Source organism: Indicator indicator, chromosome 10, assembly GCF_027791375.1.
Source record: "Indicator indicator isolate 239-I01 chromosome 10, UM_Iind_1.1, whole genome shotgun sequence".
NCBI lineage: Eukaryota > Metazoa > Chordata > Aves > Piciformes > Indicatoridae > Indicator > Indicator indicator.
This window is the reverse complement of record NC_072019.1, coordinates 20,421,267-20,447,620: the sequence shown is the minus strand read 5'-3', so window position 1 is coordinate 20,447,620 and position 26,354 is coordinate 20,421,267. Positions and strand designations below refer to the sequence as shown.

General features: G+C 42.0%; 1 protein-coding gene across 4 annotated transcripts; it reads right to left on the bottom strand.

The window, feature by feature from the left end:
• Positions 1-864: 864 nt before the first annotated feature.
• Positions 865-26,058, bottom strand: KDM4A (lysine demethylase 4A). 4 transcript variants are annotated; one of them, XM_054384496.1, is made up of 21 exons: positions 25,921-26,058; positions 25,499-25,674; positions 24,309-24,423; positions 23,302-23,495; positions 21,810-21,859; positions 21,213-21,316; positions 20,125-20,262; positions 18,991-19,241; positions 18,042-18,232; positions 16,361-16,722; positions 14,029-14,149; positions 13,217-13,395; positions 10,827-11,031; positions 10,470-10,546; positions 9,699-9,754; positions 8,679-8,787; positions 7,560-7,748; positions 6,718-6,888; positions 6,135-6,254; positions 5,454-5,546; positions 865-4,497 (listed from the first exon to the last, which is right to left on the bottom strand). In XM_054384496.1, exons 1-21 carry the CDS (start codon positions 26,056-26,058, stop codon positions 4,357-4,359), a joined length of 3,180 nt encoding a protein of 1,059 aa, XP_054240471.1. In that variant the 3' UTR covers positions 865-4,356. The 4 variants fall into 4 exon arrangements, with proteins under 4 accessions (XP_054240471.1, XP_054240472.1, XP_054240474.1 ...); XM_054384497.1 differs by having other exon boundaries at positions 18,066-18,232; XM_054384498.1 differs by having other exon boundaries at positions 4,376-4,490.
• Positions 26,059-26,354: the final 296 nt, after the last annotated feature.

Here is a 26,354-nt window from a genome sequence, read left to right as displayed (position 1 = left end):
ACTACTGATGCACACCTCAGCTATGCTCGTTACTGGAACCAAACAAACTCACCCCACCTGAAGTGTTGCACTCTTCACTGGTCTGAAGGAGAAATCTAAAGCTGCTGAACAGCTCCAACAACAATCCAGAGAAATGAGGAATGATTATGGGAAAAGAGGCTTACTTTGACTTAGTGATACCACATGTTGCTCATCTTGACCCTACTACACTAACCTAAGTGCATATGCTTACAGATTATGTGCAACATCTACAGAGTTGTCAGGGAAAAGGAGATACTAAGATTTTAAAAGTACAAAAGCTGGCTCTACAAATACTCAGCACTTCAATCCCCAAAGATATGGCTGAAATAATGCTCCAGTGAATATGCAATTTACTTGAGGTCACTCAGGGTATTAGTTAATAAAAATCCCTGAGCTAAGATAGAAGAATCTCCCTCCCCTGCCTGCCAGTTCAGCGAGTCTTAACCAGCACTGTGAAATTCAAGTCGATACCAAAGTAAAGAACAGAGCTGTTTCGCTCTGCACTCAGGTAAGATTTTCTGATGACTCCTCTTCTGGCACTGCTACTCAGCTACTGAGAGACCCTAGGGCAACTCCACTCTTACTGCAGATGTCTTCGGTCTATACTTCAAAGAGGGACAAGCCTGCGTTGCTGTCCATGTTCTGGCTGAACAGCCATGCTGGACTGAGTCCTTAAATAACAGAACTCTGCTTCGTCTCTGAAAGACACTCAAGAACTCCCTGAATAAGCACTAAGGAGCTGAGAATTAGAAAGGATTAACACTAATAGAAACATTAGAAGCATGATGAGAATTTCCAAGTTACGTTGCTTTAGTTCTTAAATTAATCTACAGATTGTCCGTTTTGAAATTAGATTTATTACTTGAACAAATTGAAAACAACATACAGGCTACCAGAGTCTTGATTTCATCCCATGTTTGCATTAAAAAAACAAGCACGACTGCAGACATGTCAGGCAACAGGAGCCCAGTTAGAGAATGGAAGAACAGAGGTGCATTGAAAGCCTTGGGATGTGGCTACGCTCCTCAAAGTGCAGAATCAGTCCAACCCAGCTCAAAACACTAGGAAGAGAGAAAAAGAGCAAGGAGAATGAATCCTATTACCGATGGTATTGTCTCTGGTCATCTGAGGGGTCTGCTGATCGAGGAAGAGGTCTCCTAGAAGTCCAGCCAGAGGCAGAAACATTACTGCAATTCAGGTGCTTTGGAGAGAATACAGTCACCTTTTTAAACCTTATAAAAAAGTAATCACTGGCTTGCCAAGCTCATCCTGAACTAGGGGCAAGCCACTATTTGTTTATACTAAAAATGCTTTTTATGGGTCCAACCTGAACCAGTCACAGATGGAAGCTTCATGAGAAGTGAAGTGAGGAGGTCTATTGCCTGCATCATTACATGCAACAGACCTAAAGAAGGGCCATCCAAGTTCCTATGGGGCATATTGAGTGTGATTTCCTACTGAACACATTCAAGAAGCACCTGCCTAGCTGATACCCTGGCAGCACCCTGCCCTCACTGGAATGATGCTGCAACAGGGAAAAATACACTTCCAAAACAAAACCACTGGAGAAAATTATTTTCAGTCAAGATCAAAGTACAGGTAACAAAAAGCATGTGTACTTTGAGACAGCTACTCTGCAAAGAGCTTTTATTGCTACCTGTTATACTTCAAGCCATAAACCCAATTGTTTTTGCAAAGTCAAATAACAGAGCCCCTGAAAGATAAGGATCCCCAATTTTAAGTTCATGAAGAGAAGCCAAAAGGCAGTTCAGTCACTGCAATAGGTTAAATATGCTCACGTTTGAATGATGCAGCACAAGAGCTGATGAGAAAACTGGGAAGGCCCCTTTGTCTCAGGGTGTGAGATGGCAGCAGTTTCCAACACAGTGCAGCCAACTGACAAGAGCAAATCTGGAGCCCACAGAAAATGCATCATAACAAAGCTCCCTTTCCAGAACAAATACGAGGCACAGGAGCCCTTGAAAGTCACTCAATACTGTAAGAGGTGGGTGGCAAAACCTGCTGCAGCTGATCAGCACTCCAAACAAATCCAGCTGTTTCATACTAGGTCACCATTTCAGAACGAAGCTGTTGAGCCAGGTGTTTGCAGCATATGTAGCACATGGCATCTAGATGGTGCATTTAAGTTACATGACAGTTTGGGAAGAAAGTTTGAACACAGGCACAGGAGAATGGCAAATGATATGAAAAGTATGTTTTTCAGTAATATACAGGTAATGTTCAGCTTCTGGGAAGTTAATGTTTTAAGATACACTGACAGAACAGAAGTGAGTTTGTTAAGGCCCTGTCAACTCCTCTTCATGTCTGCTCACAGCACATCAATTCACAGAGGCTTACATACAAGCCAAGATGTCAAAGTGCAATTTCCTTCCTATTGCCTAGACCAGAGTAACTGCAGCTACTGAATTCTGGTCCTAACAGATCCTATTCCATTCCTCAGAAAGTGATGTAATACCCTGAGACAGGAGTTTTGGACATGGGAAAAAGAAAACAAACAAACAAACAACAAAAAAACCCATCAAACCAACAAAGCCACAAGGGAAAGCCACCATCTCCTTTCAGAATCTGTTTAAGCCTTCCAGTACTGATGAACAAGGTACTCCACCAAAGAAGACAGAATACCTCTATGCAAAACAGTGGTTGTGCAAATCTCTGCTATTCTTATCAGCCTCCTCACCCTATAAAATGTAGGGATAAGTAAGATTTTCTTTATAAAAATTGTAGTTTATTTCCTTTCTGATGAAGGGTTGTATCACTACACAACACTACATTTTATTGCTAATCACAAATTGATGCACCGGGGGTTCAGAGAATTTGGTTTATAGCGTTCCTGTGTAACAAAAGGAAAAAAACATTAGAAATCCAGACTTTGCAGACACATTGCCATGTCCCTGCAGAAGCAGGGATGCATTAGGTCTGTTTCACTAGAAAATTCTCCTCTTTAATTTTCTGGAGAGCATGTAGCCATTAACTTTTCTCCAGCAGGAAAAGTCTCCTCATGCAAGAATGTGGCCAATCTGCTCAACAGCATAAAATTCCTTTCCTACAGAATAGGACAGGAACATCTATTTACATGGTGGCTCCTACTGTGCAGTGGTAATACTGAAATTACTAAGAACACAGAAGTGCATCTTCTGGGTACACCTACTGCCCAGCTTACCTCAGTCTCCTGCTGCTGGTGCAACGAGTTCTCTCCAACAACTGAGATGTGCCTTACGAACACTATAAAAATGCTGTGGTAACCTTTGCTAGACAACACAGCAGCACCCCTGCTTCGGAAGAGCACTGCACAGCCTTTCAGTAATACATAGTCCAGTGTGTGCTTTATCTGTCTTAGACCCAGTATTAGCTGTTCTAAGCATAAGCCTGCAGCCACAACAGACAGTGCTGCCATAGAAGAGGCACTGCACTGCTTCAGATACTGCTGCCCTGTTATCCCAAATACATTGATGCCTGGGTTTCAAGAAGGGAGAGTTAGGACTCTGTCCCCTTTGGTCATTATTGCCTTAGAGGGAGTGGGGAGAAACTCTGAAGAAACTCTTTGGGAGCTGAATGCCTACTCTTGTTAGAAGGCTGCACAGCACAGGGCTCCAGACATGTTCTATTGATTCTGAGGCACCTACTATTAAACTTATGATTAAAATAAGTCAAAACAAAAAATATTGAATGGAGGGTTAAATAATTTGTCCTATAGGATTCAATTTCACATTGCATCTGTTCACACAAGTACCTCCTGTCTGATTGGATCTGAACAGCCTACAGCATAACCCTCTGAAAGGAGGTACTGAGAAACAAGAGACTGAAGCTGCTTGCGACAAAAAGATGGATATAAATATAAAAAGAGGTTCAATTTCAAGCACCAGTAATACTGCCTGCTCAAGCCCAGGTGTCGTCACCAGGGATACTCCCAAAAATCAGGAACATTATTCAATTAAACTGATAGACCACACTATTCTGCAGCTGCCAAGATTTCTGGCTTCAACTCCCCAAAGAGTTTGCCACCTCTCGAAATTGTCTTTAATACAAAAGCAAGACTGCTCGACGAGATGAAAGCAACACCCCCAAGCTGGCTTATTCACTAAGCACTCAACTTCAGACCAGGAGTCTGCAGGCTTCAGCTTCAGCAAATGGGATCTGTTTCACTATCCAACAGCTGCCTTTCAGCTACTGCAGAGCATCAGCTTTTTAGCTTCCTTAATAAACAAAACAAAAAAACCCTGGATTTGAAGCATCCAAATACGGCCTGTTGTTACTGGAGCATTTAGATCCTTGGGGGAGGTGGGCATCTTCTTCCTCTGCCACAGGCAGCAGTGCTTACTCCATGATGGCCCGGTACAATGCAGGTTCAATGTAATCTTCACGGTAGCGTGAATTGATCACTCTTTGTCTCTTCCTCTCTTGTCTGACCTCCTTCTCTGCAAAGATCTCTGTGAAGCGCATATCTGAAGCTATTGACTAAGAGGGAAAAAACAAAAAACCCACAGTCACCAGAAGACAGATCAAATACCTGCCTCCGTATCCCACCACTGAACATAAGAAAGAAACAAAGCAGGACACCTGGCAACATTCAGCCTTCTTCAAAACTGTCCAAACACAAGAAAAATATTTAAGAAACTGGATTTATAGGTCTGGAGATAAGTTTAAATGAATAGTCATTAGAGAGGTAAAGAATCACAGGTTTCAAATTTAATTGAGCAGCTAATTTTAAAGTTCACCATCACCTTCTTAAAGGAATAAACACGCTCATCTGTCCCAACATTCCAGCAGTCTAGTACCATGGGCAGACATGTTTGAACACCTGATTACAGGAGTGAGCTACAATTTGTTCTTTCTTAAACCTCTAACATCCTGGATGCCTGCCAATAGGTTCTGCATGATCACACTGTGAAAATATCCCAGCATGCTGTCCATAGTGATTTTTTTGTTTTTTTAATGACAGGAAGCATAAAGCAACAGAACAGGGATCCAAAGGGGATAACCAAAACTTGATGGTGAGAGTCCTCAGCAACTCTGTCTTCAAAGTTACCTCTGCTTGGAACATATCTGGAGCAGAGACCTCTAGAGGTCCTTTCCCACCTGATTTACTTTAGAACTTGGGAGGAAAAAAAAAAAAAAAAAAAAGCCAGGTCTCTTGATGCCACCCTACCAAGAGTGAAGGAACTTGGATATTCAAGTTCTGTCCCAAACAGTGACTCTATGCTATAAACTCTCATCTTTGCAGAAAGAGAAATAAAGGCTATCTAGAGCAAGACAGAATTCTGCTTTTACAAAAGCCTTATCAACTAGCAGGCTTCACGATGACTGAGTAGAACATCAGATTATCTTTTGCTGCCACACACTCAGATTGCTGTTCAGGGGCAGATTAAGTTAAATGAGCTTCTTTAATAGAAGTTTGCACCCTGTTTACCTACCAGCCTTGACTTCACTCTCTTAGGAAGCTCCTCTTCAAGAGTATACACATCATCCCTTTTCACCATCAGCTGAGACCCATCTTCAAATTCCACCTAGAAACAAAACAGAAGTTCTGCTAGAAGTCTCAGAAGCTGGACACCTCTCAGAGCTATCTGGAACCTACCATCTTCTCCCCACAGAGGCTGCTCATTAAATAATCTTGTACCACCTGAACTTTGTAGGGTACATATGCAGGCATGTGTACTGCAACAGACTTTAACCAAAACCTCATCCATCCCATAACAGTCAAAGTAGCTCAGTAAGTTCTGGGTTATTCTTGTGACAGCTCACAAGACACTCTTGCTGATCAGTGACCATTCACCCCTTTGGAACTGTGCAAGGCACGATGCACCCCCACTAAGCAGAAAAAAGCCAACCCAAACTTATCTTAAGTAGTTAAAGCTACATAACAGAGTTCACTGAACAATTGTGGACCAGCAATTTCTCAGATGCTGATACTTTTGAACAGTCAGCTCTAAGAAAAGCTGTAAGCAACCACTTTGCTCTTAATTCCAGGTACTGAGTATGCTCAGACACTTCACAGGAGCTGACTCCCTTACAGCTCTGCTGGATTTAAGAACACCCCTCTTAATGTGATCAGCTTGTTAGGAGTAATAAACTTTCAGACAACAGTTCTGTACCTGATACATCTGGATGGCATGTGATGCAACAAACTTGGCTCCATAAACTTGTCCATCTGTCCATCTCACCTGCACGACTTCCCCTTCAGCAGGGGGACCTAACTGAAGACAGTCTCGACTCTGTAGTGTAAGGGAGGAAGTTGGGAGAGACAAGGAGAAGGGTAAGTAGCTGCCTTGTGTGAAGATTCAGTAAATCATAGGAGCCTCCATCCCAGTCACATGATATCACCCCAACAATTACTCTACTTCAGGGATGGAAAACTAGGCTGAGACATCCATGTCACCTGTATTTAAATCCCAACAGTGGGCCCAACTTCAAGTACTTCATGCAGGAATGTTGCACAACTATCAGCAAGTTTTCCTTCAGATCTACCACTGCTAAGCAACCCAAGATTAGCTGCATTCCCTGTTACACATGTTCCTAAATCCATCTCATGTAACACCCCTCAGGTAATCTTGCAGCACATTTCAACCTAGAGGTAGGACAATTACCAAATCCCCTTGTATGCCTGCTCTTCAGCAGCAAGAATTGGTTTGCATTATGTGCCCTCTACTGGGACCAGACTCCCACTGCACAACATACCACAATGTCCTCTGGATACAGGTTATCACTGAAGGAACCATCATCAAAATTGACCTCGTAGAAAGTTTCCTTTGCAAGGCTGACCACTTCACACTGATAGAAGCGACCATTCTTGTGCTTACTGATGACTATCTGTCCAGGTGACAGATCCTGGAGTGCAGCCTTAGCTCGCTGAGAAGAGAAAACAATCACTTCTTACACAACAGCTCAATGTGTTGAAGACCATAGTTCCAGTGCTGACAGACAAGGAAGCAGAATATTTTAGTTCAGGTGAGTAACTCTACCCAAGACTCCCTCAGCAACACTTTTAGAATAGTCCTGCCTCAGGAATTCCAAATGCTTAAAGCCTAATCTGTAAAATGACACTGTCCTTAATTTACATTCTTTAGAGCAATGCTAAGCCTTTAGAGCAAATATTCTCTAATAGATTGTTGTTTTGATGGCTAAAAGGGCTATGTGGGAACTTTATAAATCAATCAATTACTTAAATATAAAATTCTATGATCACTCTTGCAGCCTGCTGGAGTTTCAGCACTAACTCCTGCATTATTAAGTATCACAGCATAAACCTCACTATAATGTCTCATTACAACAGCCACAGGAGGGATATAATGCTCTCAGTCCTTCTGGGATGCAACCCAGAACACAATAAAGGACCTGGCTAAGATTACTCACAGCAGCACCAAAGTTGAGATCAGAATCCAAGACTAACACCATGAGGTAACACTGAACACTGTCAGAGAGTCAAGTCCTCAATGAAGTTTTAAGAAAAAGGACCCAATCTAGAACTTTTCAGTTCCTCCTAGATACTGCAGTTCAAATCCTGGGAATCACATGCTTACCTCTGCCTGAGATGGAGTCTTATGTCTGAAGCAGGTAATAAAGACAACAAATGGCCAGTCATCAGGCTGCATCATGACCCCTGCTGCTTGGGCACAGCTGACATGAAAGGATGTGGGACATCGACCATGTGAGCACTGCACACAGCAACCTGCAACTCTCTTTCTTCGTTTCTTGCAAAAGATGCATTTCTGTGGACAGCAAACTAGAGGTTATTGGTTGGTACCAGCTTTTAGCTCCACAATGGGCTAGCTGGTCTGAAAGTCTGATACTGTGCCACTTACTCCATAAGAGCACTGCTACTTTCTGATTAAGAAGCAGCAGCAGGCTAACAGTTCTAGTTTAGGACAAGGCAATAATTCATAAAGTATCCCCATAGACAAAGAAAGGTACATTAAACATCTACCAGCTCAACATACACAAAGCACATAACCCTAGGATGCCATCAATGGGAGAGCCTGGATTAAATGAGCCTATGATGCTCCAGAGTCAACACACCCTTTCAGCACTTGGCTACTATGTGACAAAGACAAGCAACAAGATAAAATTAGCGGCAAAGACCACGACAGTGACAGTTAAAATTCTGTCACAACTGCCAATGACACATCTACCCTTGGGTCAGGCCTGATGGGGTCTTGTAGGGACCTGTATCTGTAATGATCAACATACACAAAGAGCAGTTAAAATAATTTTCCCCTCCCACACTGAGCTCTTAGGTTAAGCACAGTTGTTTTCTTGCTGAAGATATTCACCCATTATACAAATGCCTTGCACACCCAGAAACATCTCAGTGCTCAACAGCAGTCACTAAGGCAAGTTAAATACTGTGGATTAGAAACACAACAAACAAGCAACACCACTGTATAAATGTCATTTACCACACACTGAAAACTGTCCCCCCCTTGCTGGCTCCTCATCTAAATAAACGTAATAGAACAGGGAAAAGTTCAAAAAGAAGCAATAGGGACAAGTGGCATTTCCTATAGAAAGAACAGAGCCAACTAAGCTGTTCAATCTGGAGAGGTAACTCGTGTTTAAAGGTTTAAGGAAAGCCTTCCAGATTCTGAACAGACTGAAGACACACTTTGAAACTCCACCAGTGACACACAGGTGATCCTTACCAGTCTGAAACGTTGCAGGGGAATTTTGCCAACGTCTACAGGACTCCGTTCTGCGATGTTCACAAATTTTGCCTCCAGTACACCCACAGCACACATCACGTGAACCCACCTGTCAGGAAGGGAAGGGGGAAAAACAAAAATGAATATGCCTAAGGTTGACAGAGGATGCTTTGGAGTTTAAAGTAAATACAGTTCTGTTGAAGTTCACCATAAAAACCACAATAAACAGCCTCTGAGAACTAACAGTGCAATATTCCTTCCTACTGCTAGTAACAGGGAACACGTAGGGCAAATGTAAGACTTCATACTTCCAATCTACTCGTAACAGGCTTAACAGAAGAGCCATTTAGTGTGGCTTGTGCATAAAGCCCACCTGATATGTTTATTTCTTGACAAACCTGACAGCAACTGTTCAGTCACTACTGAATTGCTTTTGAGACAGTATACAAATGGTGAAGGCTCCATAAGATGTCCACAAAATTTCTGGAGGTCAAGTTTCAGTTACTTCACTGTGCTACAAGTCTGTCTCACTGCTATTTTGCATCAAACAACTTTAGACCATCTACCACACCAAAGGATTGAGGAAAGGAAGTTGCATGCAACTGCTGCAGAGGTACCCTGAATTTTGGTATGTTGTGCTACTTAAAGCTGTAGCTGTCCTTTGTCTCTAATGCCACCACACATTACATGGAGGAAACCAAAATCCTCCATGATGAGGTATTGAGAGATGTTACCTGCCCAGAAACCTTACGTGGTATGCTAAACCTTGGCACATTACATATCTGCACTATAAAATGCAAGGAAATTAACAGCTGCTGTCAACAGAACGAGAGTGAGGCATTACCTTAACAGATGATTGCTGCACAGGGACACAATGAACACAATTTACTGCAGCATTCCCAGCAACACAAAGTGTTGAAGCTGTTGGTTGCTGGTCACTCTGTTACTGGCTATACTAGCTTTCTCTCAGTTACTTAGGAATTGAATCTCCCTTATGATCAAAACATCTGAAACACTCACTTGTCATCATTGGCTCTCTGCAGTGCTCCTCCTCGTAATGAACACAAACAGCAGTCCTAGCACAAGGAAGAAAGCATTAACTGAAAGAGTGAAGTCCAGGGATGCACACACGCTTCCTAACTTCCTCCTCAAAACACGTATCCAGAGGAAGATAATGGTTTGTACAGATCAGCCCCTTCAGCTCTCCAAGGCTGCTGCCCTTAGGGCAACAAATACAGACTACAAGTCTGTCGGAAGCACGCAGACCTTCTACTACAGACTTGTTTTAACTTGTTTGTTATAGGTTCTTTTTAGGACTGCAATGCCCCATATGCTCTGAGGACATGCAACAGGACCTGGAACAAACATGAACAAATAGAATTCAAAAGGCTGACCCATTCCACTGATCTAGAGTCTACATAGCTTTTCAGGGAAATCCTACTCTTCTTGCCTTCTTCTTATATGCACATCTCCCTTGTTAGTTACAGAAGTTATTTTGTTTTCAAAATAGTAGCTACCTTAAAATTAAAAGAGATAATGGAGTTGTTCCCACATTCATGCAGCACAGCTCGAGACTCAAGTGAACTCACCAGCTCTGCACTATTTAAACGGATTGTATCACTATGGCTTAAAAAGCACTGAAATAAAGAGATTGACTTCTGAACACATTCTCTAAATTACCTTATCTTCACAGAAGAAAATACCTAAGTATGTAACACTACAGAACTGAACTCTGCAAACAAGTTCCTAGATGTACCAGACTCCATCTGTGGGACTCATGAGAAACTTTACCTCTTCTAAGGCATTTTCTGTACACCTGGAGCACATCCAGTCTTCAGTAGCCTTGTCAGGGGATACACCATAACAACCTAGAACAGACATATCTCAGTTAAGAGTTTACCTAACTCAGACTCATTCCCCTACAGCCCAGAAATAAAGCAGGAATTAAAATCAATGAGCCTCAGGATGATACTGTGCATGTGAAGAAACCCAATGCAGTCAACTCCATATTCCAATGGCCAGCACTCAAATATATACTGCTCAACAAGGGCTGGATGTGGTCTATTTATCAGACTGGTAGAGGCTTGCTGTGATGTACAGACTTACTACAGAGAAAAACAGAGTTTAGTTAAGTCCAGATGCACTCACTTGCATGAACACAGACCCGGCAGTTCTTGCACGTGATGAGTACACTGGTTCCATCTTCCTCTAAGTATGGGGTTGAAAGATTGAGGTCAGTGCTGCAGCCAGTTGCAGTAAAGCACATTTCAGGAATCAGGGGTTTGGTTCGGATCTTCCCATCCACAGCAGCTGGAGCTTCTCCAGAGTTCTGACTGCTGCCTCCACACTCTGCCTATATGGCATGAACAGAGAAATTGAATTTTCACAAGTAAAACTGTCTCACATCTTTACTCACCGATTATTCCATACATAAATCCACCTCAAAGAAAGAATGAAGGTATTGAAGATTAAAGTGAGGTGGCTACTGCAACTTCAGAATGAAATTATATTCTACCCAAACAGCTGAAAACAAGATCTGAAACACATCGCTCTAAGGAGCAACAAGATACACAATCAAACTGAATGTCTTCTGACAGAAGGATGGAATCAGCAGGACCACTACAGGCAACATTTCTGCTGCATCCCCCTGCACCCCAACAATGCTATCCAACATTGCACATTTATTTTACCTCAACATGGGAGGGCTATGATCACACACAAGAGATACCTAGTGCAATCCCCATTATTTTTTCCTAGTGTAGTTTCTGAACAAGTCTAATGGACTTTGAAATTACTTTGTTCCTAGGAAATCAGCAGATTAAAAATGCAGTTTCCCAATTAAAGCTCAGGAGACTTCTATACTATCTTTTATAATTTATTCATCTAAACCCATGTCAAACCAAGCAGCAATTACATATAAAGTTTACGGAGATACACTTCAATTCAAGTTACCCTTCCTAACATCTAAGCAGAGATAAGTATTTCTCTTTGAAGAAATGTTTCAAACCATTTTTTGTACCTCACAGGGCATTACAAAATTAGCTTGCCTAATCTGATAAAAATATCAGCAGAAACTGCAGTAGCAGAATGAAGCTGTGCTCCACTGTGCCTCCTGCAGCACATCAAAAGGCCAGAGAAAGAAAGCCACATAAAGATCACAGTTGGAAAGAAACTGGCATGCTTTCAACAAGTCCTGTTTATTCAGATTCTGTAGCACTGCACATCAAGCAAAAGACTAAAAGGATGAAGAAAATCTGTAACAAAGTTGAAGAAAGTGTGACTTTTTTTTTTTCCAAAGAGCTAGATACTTTTCTTCTTCACAAGGGAAAAGTGAGTATTTGCCTGGCATTTTGTGCCAATTTATTTGAATGTAAGTGAAGGGAGTTCCCAGACTTGCTATAGGCTTTCTAAAGTAGGAACAAAAACCCTAACCACAGCTCGAATTTCGGAATTTTCTGCTTCACTGCCTGGTGTAGGCAGACATTTGAAAACCTGCAGCTAGAGTTTTCTGCTTAATAGCATTTTTAACTAAAAAAAGAATCTAGTGGGACTTGAACTATCCTCAAATTGTTAACTTTATACACTGTCAGCACTAGCTAAATCCCCATGTACGATGCAGCTTCTATGTAGTGTTTCCAGGCCAAACAAGAATTTGCTCTCAGACAGAAATAGCAATATTGAACAGAAACTACAATCTATGATTTTCATGGAAATCAAGTACAATACGCAGTATAAACCCTCCAAAAAATAATTGAGGTCTTTTAGTTCTAAAACTGTGGCAAATGTGTTTCTAGTGCCATCATAATCATACAAAATGATCTTAAATGAAATCAAATACTCCTAGCATATGGGAAAGGAGAAACTATCTCCAAGTTGCAGGTTGAACATAGAACCAAACGACTATTCAAGCTACCTTAAAACTACATACTTTATGCACAGCAAAAAAAAGGTTGGTGTGGGACTCCTGTCTAAGCATTTAGTCAACATGACAAAGGGGTTCTACAACCCACGCCAAGCTATGCATTGCTACAGCCACACTTTGTTAAAGAACATTTTCACGTGGCATAGCTACTGTTGATACGGATATACCCCAAGAAAAGAGTTTTCTGTCCATGCCATCCAAAAACATAACCCTAAATCTTTTCAAGTAGAAGGTTTTCTTCCTTGCCAGCTTTCCAAGGACCATGTGCTATGAGTGTCTTGAAAATGTGTAGAAGCAAAGGTGTCACTCTGGAAAAAGAGAGATGAGGTTTTATAGTCAGCTTCAGCAACATTCTGTGGTTTGAGCTAAAGCCACAGAACACAAACTTCTGCTGAACAGGCAAGCGAGCCCCCGGGAACCTGCAGACAGTCCATCACAGCTGTGGTGAAGTTCACCCAACTGTGCTCTCCAGGAGCAATTCTTTGGGAAGACTGTAACACTGACACAGCTTTTGTTAACTGGTAATACACAAAATGATATTTTGAAAACTATGCATCACAGCAGCAACCTATCCAGTTACTTCTATGGTAACATTAACAGACCATGGTCTACATACTTGGTAAGTCTGGAAGAGCATGCAAACAGCACAGTAAGGGGATTGCTGAGCCATGGTCTGATTGTATTCTTTTTCTGCTTCAAAATTTGGTGGTCGATTCTGCCACAGCTGGCTAAGTGGCTTGGCCCATGCTTCTGTCTCCTCAGCCTCTTCTTCAGGAGTTAGTTGCTCTGATGCCTCTGTGATAAGAGATAATCATAGAGTTAATTTATGTGTCCTTTCAAGATAGCCTTCTTAGAAATGAAAATGTGTATCTCAATAAGTTATGAAAGACTGACAGAAATCAAATTGACAGAAAAGTGGTAGGAGCCAGTAAACTCAGTTTTTTAAGAGGTTTCTACTAATCAAGCAACTGTGCAGACACAAAATAGGCTTACTAGGCAAGAACAGCACAAGCTTAAAAATATATCAGGACTAAGGCTGTCAGCCAAAGAATCTGATATTGTTTGGTATTTTTTTTTCCAAAGAAATGATTGATATTTCCATCACTTACTGAAATGCTCTAAGGCAGACCATTATGCAACAGTCTCTGGTACTGGTTTAACTTTCCTTTTGGAGTTGTAACTCCAAACAATGGAACAGAAAAAGAAGATACCATTCGAGAGAAAAGTTTAATGATGCAGGCACAAAAAACCCGAAACAAAACAAAACAAAACCCCAAACAACCAAAAAAAGATAACTACCTGTCTAGGATGCAGAGAGGTCAGTTACTGACTTGTGCTTAAGGCCAGTCACTTAAGGGAACACCCCACATTGTCCAGAGAAGCTGAGACAGTCTCTCCAGTTTCCCAAAGAGCACAAGGCTTGCTTACCATCATCACTAATGCAGTCTTTAACCACGAGTGGGTGATGGCGTGGGAGCTTGCTCAATGGCTGACGACGACCCTTGGACTTCTTACTCTCCTTCATTGATCTTATGTACTCCTTTGCTACCTGGACAAGGAGAATTAGCACAGTCAATTAACAGGCAATTAGCACATGCCCATTTTATAATGTTTTTTGAAGCAATTTATTTTGAACTTAAGAGAAACTCCCACAATATGCATGCTTACTTCCATGATTACTTCTAGTGAATTAACTTCAGCTCTAAATTAGCTGGTTTTGAAAGAATTACTTGCAGCATTTCTGCTATGGAATACCAGATAAAGATGTAACAGCTCTGTGGAGCCATTAGACTAGAGACTTTCCAAAGGTCCCATTGTAGCTTTTCACTCAAGTCTGTTTATAAGAATTGTGTCAAGAGAAAGAAAGAAAAGTTGAATGGTTCAACACAGAAGAGCCATGATAAGAAATCTCCCACATTCTGGAGAAATCCTTATTCTGTGTGTCAAATAAAAATGCCAAATTAAATAATTATTATTAAAATAATAAAGAGTAGTATTTTTTAAAAAAGTATTAGAGAGTTCATCACCATCTTGAAATAACAGGCTTATTTTAAATGAAGGGAACTTTCACCATCTCTGCTTATTACTTGCATTGTCTTTTCAGACAACAAAAGGACACTACAACAATAGTTATTTCCTCTTCCCTTATGTAAAAACAACTGACACACTGACAAAGTTACTACTAACCTGACAAGCAAGGCAATAAATACAATGCTTCTAACAGCCCAGGAAGTCTTTCAGTAGGTAAGAAGCTTCCCCCTCTTTTAACTTTTGAAAATCTGTTATTCCTTTAGGAGCAGAATGCATCTTACATTAAAAAAAAAAAAATTATTCTTTTCATAAGGCAAAAGAGAGCATAATAATCATTATCCCTGATCTCCTATGTAGGCTTAGATACAAGACTGAGAAACAGAAATGCTTTTATTCAAATGGAAAATTGGCATTCCCAGTTGCCATCTGATGGAAAAATTGTTTTGAAATACATCGTACTGGTGATAATGATCTACAGCTATTCAAAATTCCACCTTTTCCCTCAGTGAAGACCAGTATCAGCCACAGAATTTGCTGATACTGGTATTTAAATATCCATGAGAACTCTCAGTTTCAACATCCTTAATCAACAGATTTGTCATTTATTGTTCTGTTTCTGCAATTCCTGAATTTCTAAGACATAATCATTACTGGCCTCCCATGCTCTAAGCAGATTTTAAAGAGGGAAATAAAATATTTTGGAAAGACCTCACCAAGCAGGATTTTAATTATTACAGCCTTCTCTTGGGTTTTCTAACAATAGATTCATTGGCAGTTCTTCACCACTCAGATTTACATTTTCCCAATAATTTTTGTTTCATCATGTCCTTTTTCAGACAGGATACAAAGATGTATATTTTAATGTTATTTTATACTAAAAATTCCCTCAAAGATATGAATGTGCCAGTAATAAAGGCTGGTCTAAACTAGATGTATTAGATACAAATAGGTGTCTATTACTATGAAAGGAGCTGAATCAGCCTGTAACATTACCGTGTCAAAACCACTAAGGCACTCTTTCCCTTCAAGCAGTTAGATTATTTTGAGAAGAGCTCTAAACAAGAGATCTCCTTGTCTTCTAGAAGAGGTAAGAGTGTAAGACTTTCTTCTTAATTCTCGTTTTGTTTAGCAAAACCATAGGTATTAAAAAACGTATTAACATCTAAGCAACCTGCTATGCAAACACCAATGGAATGAAAATGCAATCTGCACAGATAAGAAGTTTTGTCACAGCAAATCCATGACCATGTATCACAGTGTATCAGAGGTTGGAAGGGACCTCAAGAGATCATCAGGTCCAACCCCCCCTGCCAGAGCAGGATCACTTAGGATAGTCTGCACAGGAACATATCCAGGTGGGTTTTGAAAGCCTCCAGAGAAGGAGGTTCCACAAGTCCCCTGGGCAGCCTGTTCCAGTGCTCTGTCACCCTCACTGTAAAGAAGTTCTCCTCATGTTGAGGTGAAATCTTCTATGTTCTAGTTTGAACCCGTTGTTCCTTGTCTTAACACTGTGAACCACCGAAAAGAGCCTGGCCCCCTCTACTTGACACCTACCACTCAGATACTTATAGACATTGATCAGATCCCCTCTCAGTCTTCTCTTCTCAAAACTAAACAGCCCCAGGGATCTCAGTCTCTCTTCATAGGGGACATGCTCAAGTCCCCTAACCATCCTCGTGGCTCTCACGTAATACAGCCCTTAAGATTTCAGCACTCTTGCCATTCATACCTCTGCCAGTTCTTGCTCATTCACACTGCTGGTGGCACCGGCTTTCTTGCCTGAAGTTTGTTCGTTGTCAGATCCGCTGGCATCTCCTTTAGCGTAGCTATGGACTGTAAGCACTCGAGCTGGGCCAGGCAGAGTTCGTTTTGCCAACAGATCAGTCGATTCAGAGTCTGATGAACCCGAATAGGCAGGCGAGCTGGACTGAACGCTGGATGCTGCGCTCTGCTTTGAAGCTGGCAACACTGAACTGGAATTTGAAGCATGTGAAATGGAGAGATCCAATGCAGCTGCTTCTTGTTCTTCCTCTGCCTCCTCCTCAAGCTTCACTGTCTTCAGTTCTTCAAATTTGGCCGAGTCCACACGATCTAGAAGAAGGGATATACCAACTCCTTCTAAAGTCTGAGCAGCAGACAGAACACTTGTGCAAGCATTTGCACAAAGCCAAACAGAAAAGCAAACTACCACACAAAAAAGATAGCGACATTAAGTGATATAAAGCGTAGATAATTGAGTCAAACACCTATAAAATCACAGGTGGCTTTGAGAGAATAAAAGCAACTGCTCTTTACCTCTTTGAGTACAAGAACTAGAGTATATCAAACAAAACCAGCAGACAAACAGAGATGATCATTTATACAGTGTGGCTAAACCAAACTCCTGGCCACATGATGATGTGGGTAAGAGGTTACAAGAGTTCATGGGAGACTCAATGGAAGACAAATAAAACCCCACAAACCAAGAGAAGATTATGAAATACAGGCTGCCAAGGGCAAGAAAGCAGAATACTAGAGGGAGGAATCACATATGTTTACCCTGGTTTTATATTGTTCCATAGGCCCCTTGCTCCACCATTACAAGCAAGGATAACTGATGCAATACAACCCATATTAATTTTTTCTCCAGACTACTTATTACAAAAATTACAGATAGAACATCTATGCAGTGCACCAGATCCACATTCCAGGAAGTGTGCATGTGTTTTACTATGCAATTTCTATAAAGAGGTCACAACAGGGATATAGAGGACCTCAGACGACATTTTTGTATACTGGCAGGCAAAATAAACAGAGCAAAAACCAAACTAGAAAAAACAATTTCCTAAGTAAGTCGCATATAATACTTCCTGTCCCCTTTAACTCAGCTGAAAAACAGCATCCTCATGACCAACCTGGTCAATTAGTCACTGAAGTAGCTACATTTGATCTCCTTGCCCCCAGTGTGGTTTGTTTGTTTGTTTGTTTTTGGTGTTGCTTCTTGTTGCTGTTTTGTTGGGTTTTGTTTTGGTTTGGTTTTTCTTGTTTGTTGTTTTTGTTTTTTAATATAATTCTCACTGGGAATTTATTCACAGATAGCCCACAACAACTAGTAAGTCAAACTGTGGTTATTTCTTTTACTCAAACCAGCAGTAGAAGTGTCAGACAAATTTAACTGACATTTAACTTAAAATTGTTCCAGGTACACTCTCTGGTCTAGAAAAATTAAACTGTAATCTCAAGTCTCGTGACAGTAAATTTCTAACTGCTTGCATGGATCTGACAAACTAGTGTCTGCTTTTTTTGGATACGACTGCGTTTCACTGACTAGCATCATATGAAAGAGTGCCCCAGATTCAGCTCTATCAACTTCTCTCACTGAAGAATAATACCCTGTCCTCTTGTGCCACTATAAAGCTTGACACAGTTACCTGCAAGCTTGAGCCTTTGTCCACTTTGCTGCACAAGTTGACTCATGGGTCTCTCACGAGGCTGTGCCATGTCTGCTTCATACTGTGTGGAACTCAGCTCCTCCTTGGGAAAGGCCTCGCTCTCACTCACCTCCTGAGGAACTTCTAGGCAGACCCTATGCCTTTTTGTTCCTATGCGATGCTTGGGGATGCTGCAGAAGACAAATCTATATGTCAGATTACCAAATACTTAAGTGTTGAATTTCTGTCTGGCTGCACAAAACACAGCCTGGTTGGGATCAGTGTTTTATGAGACAGCATCTGGCAAGCCAAGTAAGTTTTCAAGTTTTCTGAAGTGCTTTCTTTTACAGAAGCAGAATCAGCAGTCCTTAGGGATGGCTCCTCAGCATCTGTTAATCACGTATTAGGCAGCTATGTTTTAGCCAGGCATTCTTTACCGCAAACAGACAAAAAACCCTAAAACCCCAGAAAATCCAAACACAGCCAACAAAAAGACAACTTTAGTAACAGTAGACGACACTGGCTGAAAAAACATCAATTGCAAAATGTACGATGATTAGCTTGTCCACCTTTGGCAACCAGAAACTGCACACTGACCTCACACCTTGCAGCACTGATAGTAGTGGAATTTGCTAGCAAGTACTGTCCCATGACCCCACTACAGCCCCTTTCTCTCCTGGCCTTCAAGCATACGGTGCACACACTTCTAATCCAGGCTTTGGATGTCTGTCCAAAGACGAAGAACTACTCCCAAGCTGGTATCTTTACTGTCTACCACAGACTACCACCAGTGTGGACTCAATTTAAAAAACAAAAAAATTAACCTCTACGCTCAAGAAGAGAGAGCCTATGGCTGCTGCTGCCCTACCACAGAGGCAAAGTTTCAATCAGAAGTAGGTCAAATTTCTAGTAATTCAACAGAAAAGTAGAGGGTTACATAAAACGCTACCTTTTCGCCTCATCCCCATCTGCCTCTTCTTCACACGTCTCTCCTGTTTCCATCTCCTCAACACACTGCTTCCCATTCTTGACTTTTAGCATGAGGTCTCCTTTAAGGAACTCTGCTGCCTCTGGGGTTGGAAGAGCGTGGTCGATGACAGTCACGTCCTTCCCAGCTTTCCAAAGCTTGTAACGATCTGGCTGGTATTTCCTCACAAACACATCCATGGAGATCTTCACCATGTCCTTCCGACATGAGCACTGAAGTCAAGAAAATATTTAAGTAAGGCCACATTTGGAACAATTCTACTCTTCATTCCTGTATCAATTTGCGTTCAGAAGCTTAACTGAAGAAAATCCCAGTTACACATAACTGAGCTTCAGAACTCTCAAGAGTCTTTCCCAGGAAAACAAAAAAGCATACCCTAAGTTACTAAAAACTGGGCAAAAAAGCCAGCAAAAAGGATGAAACAGAAAACCAGGTGTTACCACAGTAACTAAGAAAGAAAGTTCACCAGCCTATTTAGAGAGCTGCTGGTAGAAGCTGCCTGTATTAAAAATGGGGTCATACAAAAACAGCCAGCAAAACCAGAAACGATAATGAAGAAGTCAGACCCACACATGCTCTGGGCCTACCCAGAGTAGTAAAGGTTCCCCTCATTCAGGCTTAGTTACAGCTGGTGCTTCTGATTATGCACTTGAGTGTAACTTCTGAAAGCATAACCTTGGTTTGTAAGGTAACTCTACAGAGATAGAGCACTGTTCCGTTTAATGGTTCAGCCAAGATACTTTGTTTGGTTAAGTGACTTCAGTTACTGAAGTCATACTTCCAGCTAAATGGTAAATAGCAGTTAAAATATCAGATAAAATACCGAGGAACTCTGACCACTAAGCACATCCTTTTATTTCGGGAAAGACAACTAGTCCCTTGCTTTTCCCTGAAGCCTCACCTGAAAACCAGGTTACATGCCATCTATAGTTGAAATAAGGACATGAAACAGGAGGCTAACTGGACACTGTTACTGTATCAAAAAGCAAACATCACATCTTAAATAGACAAAACACTGAAAATACTCCCTTACATCAAACATGAGGAGTTTAATGAGCAGCAGAACATTAAGTAGGATAGTTACAGACCACTTACCAGTACAGACTGCTTCCCATACTCGATCCATCGTAGAGTAGCGAAGTTGGTAGATTCAGCACAGTTAAAGCCATGATTAAAGCCAGCATGGTAGCTATAAGGAAAGGTTATCATGAACTCCCCAGCCTCCTGTGTCACCTAGGGACAATTGAGACAGCACACTGTTATTCACAACTTAAAGAGTTTACTTCGTGGTTCTGAATAAAAGGAGCTCCCATACCCCTCATGCAAGGAGAAGAGCTGAAACCTACACCCACAGATGGTGGATGGAGTTACTTGCTGCAATGGATATACTCCATACTTATTTTTGTTATTCTTCTACTTAAATATACACTTACTGGGGAGTAACACTCATTTCTTTGCTTAAACACAACCAGTTAAAATAACGCAGAAGTGGTTATACATTAAATACTCTGTATAGAACTATCTGAAGGTCTTAAATGTACTTATCTGTATTATCAACAGGTTTGGATGAAGAGTTTCTAAGTTAAAGTAAAATTTCTATTCACACATAGCTCAGAAGTTTACTACTGTTTTCATTTGATGTTGATATTCAGGTAAAACTTTCAGTCAGCCTTCTGTTGCTGGGAGGTGGGGAGGCAGAGGGGAGAGGTGAGGGTGGGGGGTTATCACCTGAGGAACTAAGAAGTCTACAAAGTTATTAATCTACAAAGTTATCAATGTAATGAAAAAAATAGCAAGGACCAAGCCATGTTTTCTTCTGAGGAAAACTGGCACAGGACAAGTCTGAAACAAGAAAAGAATAATCTCTCTTTGCTGAATACACAGCTAAACAGTAAAGTTAATCTAACACAAGATGCTGTGCATAGTTTTAAGTTAAAAACAAAGAAAAACTTCTCAGAAGACAGAGCCTTTGTTTTTAATAGTCATTGATAGATTTTTCTGTCTCACACTTTCTCAGGTACCAAACGATAGACAAAAGGAGATATGATGAAGAAGTATTTTCTTATACCCTCCCTGTTCCTATTTTCATCTCTAAATATCTGCTGTTGGCTGCTGTTAGAGAAGAGATAGGGCTGCATCAGCCTCTTGATCTAGCTGGTATAACCCAGATCACTTTTCTACACCTTATCAAAAGGGATGCCATATTTCTTCAGAATTGATGGAGAAATGAGGGTCATCTTGTGACGCAAAAATGCTTCACAGCTTTGGGCACTTCCTGGGAAGAAACCTGTTTAAAATAAACACAAGGAGAGATGTTACCAGTCTGCTGTGAATTAAATTAATTTTTCAGTAATTTCTAGGAAAGGTTACTATTTTCCCCTAGGCCTACAAGTATGGGCCACCTTATTTGAAGCGTGCTAGCTTGCATTCTGGAGAAAAAGGACAACTCCTGGAGATTTATCTTTAACGTATGACAATTTGAATGAGAGTAGGAAAGACCACACATGGAAGCACCTGCCCTTGGCCATAACCTTCCACTTCTAATGACCAATAGATAAAGATTTTTCTCATTAAAGGTTAGATGACCACAACTGCATTATTTGTAACAGGATGTTTCTCTTGTGTGTATACTATAAGCTGTGAGAAGTCTATTTTCTAAAAGGAAAATCATCAATTCAGTTGTGCCAGCCTGTGCTCTGCCATACTCTGAAAGAGCTGAAGCCTGCTGTGGCTGTCCATCCCATCCTCCACAAAAGGCAGGATACGAATTGCTTGATTACCTTTTGCAAGTCTCTCCAGTCGCTTCCCATGCTCTGGAGGAATAGAGTACCTGCAGTCACAAGGAAAGTCCGTTATATTCAAGGGAGATGACACAATCTCAGTCTGACTGGAGACCACAAATGGGCATCAAGGCATGAATTGCTTTCATTAACAAAAGAAAATCTCCCATCTCTACAGTCTTTCAAAATTCAGTGACATAAAGCTAAAAACCTCTATCAAGGACCTACAGCTCTCTACTCCTAGAACAATCAAGAGCCAAAGGCTGACCATCTCCTCCACTGACTTTTGCTTAGGACAGTCAAGGACATAAAAAGTTTGATCTATTTAATTAGCAGACCTGTGCAGAAAAAAATCAATTGCAAGAAGGGAAGAGCTCCTCCTGACTTGTCTCAGCTCACAGCTGTACTAGTATACTCAATGTAAGGAGAACACAGCAAGGGAGAAAATGGAATCAGCTCTTCCTGCTGCTCAGACCAAAATAGGACCAAGTCAGATGCAATGACACATCCTTAACACACAGCCCTAAAGTGCACACTGCAGGTTGGGCACCTCTCTCTGTACAGAACATTTTATGGGCACCACAAAACTCTCCTACTTTGACTACAGTAAATAAACCCACTATCTTAGCTTGCTTTCACTCTGGAATAGAATGTTCTTGATGAAATTTCTTGTTAAATAAACAAGACGAAGAAGGTATCAGCAAAGTTAATTTCTTCCACATACTACTGTAAAAGAATCAACGGCCAAAAGATTTATCTGACTAAATTACTCTGTTTTGTGTTGCCATGCTATTGTCCATGCATGGGGTTGTTCACTGGTCACAAGGCACTAGCTATTATTTTTTTACTTCCAACTTGTATTAAAAGGCAGCCAAACCCACTAGTTTCCAACAAAAGTGCCATGGAAACAATTACTGAAGTTGCTTGAGAAATTTATTTGTGAACAGAAGGGAATGATTCACTTTTAAAATGTAACCCATGCTAGAGAAAAATTCAGGAGCCTCTCCTCAAAACCACCATGAAAGCACAGACACTGGATGAATCTCTCAGCAATGTCCACTAGCCTGTTTTGAGATTTATGATAAACAGCTACACCTCAAGTCTGTCAAAAACTGCCTGTTACCCATGTGTGACAATTGGCATACTACCTCTCTATGGGCATTTTAGAGCTGGAGGAAATCATAAGCAAGTTTTTGAAGTTCTGACCCTACTGCAGTAGGGAGTATACACCTCATATTATAATTATGAAGAACTCTTTGTATCAGGACTGAAAATGGACTTTCTAGAAGGTAACCAAGCAAATAACACTGTGGACACACACTGCTATGCAGCTCCTCCCTGGTTTCCAGTGCTCTTTTCATCAGGGACAACTGCAGTGCAAGATCAAAGAGATGGTAATTCCTTTAGTCAACTCTCATAACTTCATGACTTTGACTCCAATATTTTATGGCATTATTTTTCTACACTTAGAAGCTTCCACAGAATATCTTACCACGATTTGGGCTCCCCAAAATGCAAGTAATTAATACTATAGAGATCCATGTCCTCCGTATGCCAAGCAAAGGAAGTTTTCCACATGCCGAAATACAGGTAAGGAGTATTCACTCCTTCAATGGTTATGCCGCTTTCATTCTCCACAATATCCAGGATTGTGTTCAATCTGCCAATATTCCATGCATCTACATGCTGCAAAACAAAAGCCCCAAGTTAAACAAGCATTATGAAGAACAGAACCACACAACTAAGGTAACAGTTGCAAAAGTTATCTGACGCTTGTGAAACAGCACTGACAACAAATCATCTATTGGCATAGTTCAAACCATTCGCTAGTCCACCTAAAACAAGTTTTATAGGATGCTGGTATACGTACTGATGGTTTACTAGCCACCTTTATAGAGAAATAAAAAGCTATCAGCCAACATAAGGATGAGGCAGGACAAGTTGTCATGAAGCCAGAGACTTCACAAATCAGAAAACCACAGTGCAAGTTGAACTGATGTCTCAACCCTCTTGAACAGAAACACTTAAATCACCCTAACTTAGTAGGCTAGCAAATAGAATACAACCCTTTTTCTAATATTTATCATCCCAACATAGTCTGTAGTTACAAATCTGTTCCACAAAAATACATGTACTAGTGGATACCAAAGTGGTGCACATTCACTGATCCTACACTTCCAACTCATACACCATTCAGGACAAAGCAAGAGAAAAGCCACACTTGCACAACTGCAGCTTTTCCTTTCTTGAACTGAACTGTATCACACTGCAATGCTAACAGAGGTCCCTTAGAACACTACTACTAGTAGCCTTAACTATCTGGCTTAAATGGAAAAAAGTTATCAACGTGCAGTTTATTCTGCCTAATCCAGAAACTGGAACTCTGCTAAAATTATCGTTAACTCTTTCTGAAAGTTAAGAATCAAAAGTAACATAAATATGTACAGAATGCAATATACAGGGATAACTGTTTGTTGAAAACCAAACCAGTTCTCTTACCTTATCATAAAGTGTGCCATTAACATCAGCACCGTAGATAGGGGCATTGAATGTCAGGTTCTTCCAGTATTTTCGTTCAAGGTCTTCAAAGTCTGTGTAGCGGGGCGTGCAGTACCTGAAAAAAGCAAAGATACTGAAGGCTTCAGAGTGTGGTACAGGAAGAGTCTAACCTAACATTTTTCACCACTGAAAGAATCGATATAACGCTACAGTAAGAATACCTAACACATACCCTAACTCCAGAACAGCAATGGGAGCAGCCACAGATATGCTCCTGTGGGACTTGGGAACAAAGGATCAGGAAGAAAATGACTTTCCCTATTTCTCAGTTTACTTTCACTTTTCCTTTGTGCACTTCTCTTGGATCAGAACAATTTCACTTTCTAGTTGCCACTACCTAGCAAGAAAGGATTTAGTCAAAATCAGAAATGATACAAACAACAACTTGAAAAAAAAAAAAAAAAAACCAAAACAACAAAAACCCCGAAGTTTCCTGCCACTGCAAAAGTAACAAACGTTTCCAGACTCACCTGCAATTAATCTGGTCAAGCACGCTCAGTTTACCAACAAAGTATCCGGTCTTGATGTCCATTCCCTGCTAACTATATACTGGCCTCTTTGTGCAGCACCAAGAGATCACATTTACACTCTAATGCCCTTTTCACATAGATATGTGTGTATGTATGTATTCCTGACAATTACCTATATAGCATAAAAGAGTAATCTTCATTAAATTATTGCATTAGAGAAACAGAATTCTAAGGTCTCTGACGTGTACTGCTCTCACACGACAAAACAAGCTCCAGTGGGCAGACTGCAACTGGCCATTCCTATTTCTAAACAGCTCTATCAAACGCTGCTTTGCTTAACCTTCTTTTGTAGTGACTTTTTTTCTCTTTTTCGGTATCAAGAACATTTGTTTCTCTATTCAGTAAATATTTCGATGGTCTGGATAGAGGGGACGGGCAGAAAGCAGCCCACAGCAGTAGCAAAAAGTTCTGCCCTCATTCCACATCCTGTCGCCAGATGACACAAGGCACAAAAGGCCAGTTTTACCAGCACACCTCAGCTGCTCAGGGCGTTACACTCACGCCTCGGTCCGGCACCAGACCGCAGTAAGGGCCTAGCCCAGGAGAATCCGGGCAACCCGAACTCCCGCAGTGACTCCCTGCACGGGGACGCGGACATACTTGTCACTGTTGGCGATCCTCCTGAACTCGCGCACCGTCATCGCCTTCTTCTGGATGTTGTACTGGGTGAAGAGGCCGGACTGCCCCGTCACCACCTGCTGGATGGGCGCCGGGATGACCAGCTCGTCGATGTCATCGTAGCACCGCCGCGGCTTCCACTCCTTCGGAGGGATAATCTGCAGGAAGCAAGGCGCACCCGTTCACCCTCCAGCGCATTGGGGAACGCACCAAACTCGAGCCGGCCAGGCTGAAAGCCCCGGGCCGAGGCACGCCGAGGTAAACAAAGGGCGGAGGCGGCGCGGCGCGGCCCGGCCCCGGTGGGCGGCAAAGGGCCGAGTCCGGAGCGCGGCCCGGGGCCGGACGACGCGGCCTTCTCCGGCCGGGAGAGAATTGAAAGGGGAACGGGGAATTAGGGTTCGCACCTTGGCCAGCCCGGCGCGGTGGGCGCCCTGAGACTCCACGTACGCGATGTACCGGCTGAAGTCCCGGAACTCCTCCATGGTGGGGCGGAAGGTCATGATCCGCGCGCTGGGGTTGAGGCTCTCCAGGTCCGAGGCCATGTTGCCGGGCCAGCCCTGCACGGAGGAGCCAGGGGGGTATGGGACGGGGGGGGGGGGGGGAGGGCGGGTCACCCCCTGCACCCCTCCCCCACGCCGCCCCGCCCAGCCGGCCCAGGCGAGCCCCGTCGCGCGTGTACGCTCCGCCCTCTCCCCCCGCCGGCCAATCGCCGCGGGGTCCGCACCAGCCCTCCCTCCGCATTGGCGGAGGGCGCTTGCCCGTCAAGACCACGGCTGTCTTTCCGCCGCAACACGGAGAACGCCATCGGTTCACGCCCCTCCCCACCCCCCTTCTTTCC

Excerpts from the sequence above, each read along its gene's own strand:
- KDM4A (XM_054384496.1), bottom strand. The coding sequence starts at position 26,058 with ATGGCCTCGGACCTGGAGAGCCTCAACCCCAGCGCGCGGATCATGACC. Across the intron at positions 24,424-25,498 it reads AGGATCGCCAACAGTGACAA|GTACTGCACGCCCCGCTACA; the intron begins GTATGTCCGCGT and ends TGCTTTTTTCAG. Across the intron at positions 8,788-9,698 it reads CAGAGAGCCAATGATGACAA|GTGGGTTCACGTGATGTGTG; the intron begins GTGAGTGTTTCA and ends CCTTCCTGACAG.